Source organism: Electrophorus electricus, chromosome 6 (assembly GCF_041902795.1).
Source record: "Electrophorus electricus isolate QZ-2024a chromosome 6, ASM4190279v1, whole genome shotgun sequence".
Taxonomy (NCBI): Eukaryota; Metazoa; Chordata; class Actinopteri; order Gymnotiformes; family Gymnotidae; genus Electrophorus; species Electrophorus electricus.
The window spans coordinates 24,691,022-24,692,055 of record NC_137502.1 but is presented as its reverse complement, the minus strand read 5'-3'; the positions used below and the strand labels follow the sequence as shown (position 1 = coordinate 24,692,055).

Genomic DNA, 1,034 nt, shown 5'->3' with positions numbered 1-1,034 from the left:
CTTATGGTGACGGGGTCACGGGACGCTCCCCGCGTGCAGGGGGTTCGCTGTTGTTTGCGGCCACACCCCCGTGAGGGCACGCACCTGTGCGGGGTTAATCGCTAGTGTTTGTCAGTCTATTTAAACCCCCGTCAGTACGTCCCTCGCTGTTGGTCGTTGTTTGTTAGAGTTAGAGTATAATGCCAGTATCCATGTTTGTCGTTAGCGTTATTGTCGTTTACGTTTTGTGTCATTAAATGTTTCACAAAGTCGAGGGAATCCGTGCGTCCTGCGGCACTCGGGACGTCACAGAAGGACGGTGCCCGAGGAGCAGTTAGCACTATAGCTCGAGGTTTTTAATCCTGAAAAAGCGATCAGCCTACCAGTGTTTTAGATGCACATGTGTACAAAAGAGAAGCTTGAACGCCATAACCATTATCTAACCATATCACAGAAGAACACGTTACCCTGTAAGACGTCAACAGAAACAACCAAAACACATTTCTACTATGTGACATGTGACGAACGAGAACCTTTAAATTAAGAAACGGACGCGTTGCCTGTGCCTGCCGACAACGCAAGGATAGACAATAAAGCCGTTTCAGTTTCTAAGGGTTTTCAATGCATAGTAGGTCTTGTCACTTTCGTGTTAGAAAAAGCGAATAGAAACTTTTGCCTCACGTGCAATAGTCTCCTATACCCAGATGAGATATTTAACCTTCTTATTCAATTTGTACGATTGTACTTTTTTCCCCCAAAAAACAAACGCGCATAAAAACACCCAGAGAAACACTTCGTTGCCAGTCGCATACGTATCTCAAAGCTGCCTGACACTCGCGAACCACATCTAAGATCCAGCAGTTTAAAATCTAAGGGAATCGAGCTGCTTACTTGTGCAGTTTGCCGATGTTCCCGGCACAGCTGGGTTTCCCTCGCAGATTATGCAGATGCGTCAACGTGCGCAGTGAGATGTTCTTCAGCGCCCCGTCCTCCGAAACGTCCTCAAGCTTCAATTGCGGGAGAAAGTGTCCGAAAGCCATCTTTCAGCCGCCCAG

The 1,034-nt window shown here is 47.4% G+C and overlaps 1 protein-coding gene across 1 annotated transcript in view; it reads right to left on the bottom strand.

The window, feature by feature from the left end:
• Positions 1 to 1,034, bottom strand: part of gramd1bb (GRAM domain containing 1Bb) — a 113,997-nt gene extending 112,963 nt beyond the window's left edge. Inside the window, exon 1 of the mRNA XM_081716068.1 lies at positions 871 to 1,034. Coding sequence (XP_081572194.1) covers positions 871 to 1,019 — 149 coding nt within the window. The 5' untranslated portion in view covers positions 1,020 to 1,034. The remainder of the gene's footprint in view (positions 1 to 870) is intronic.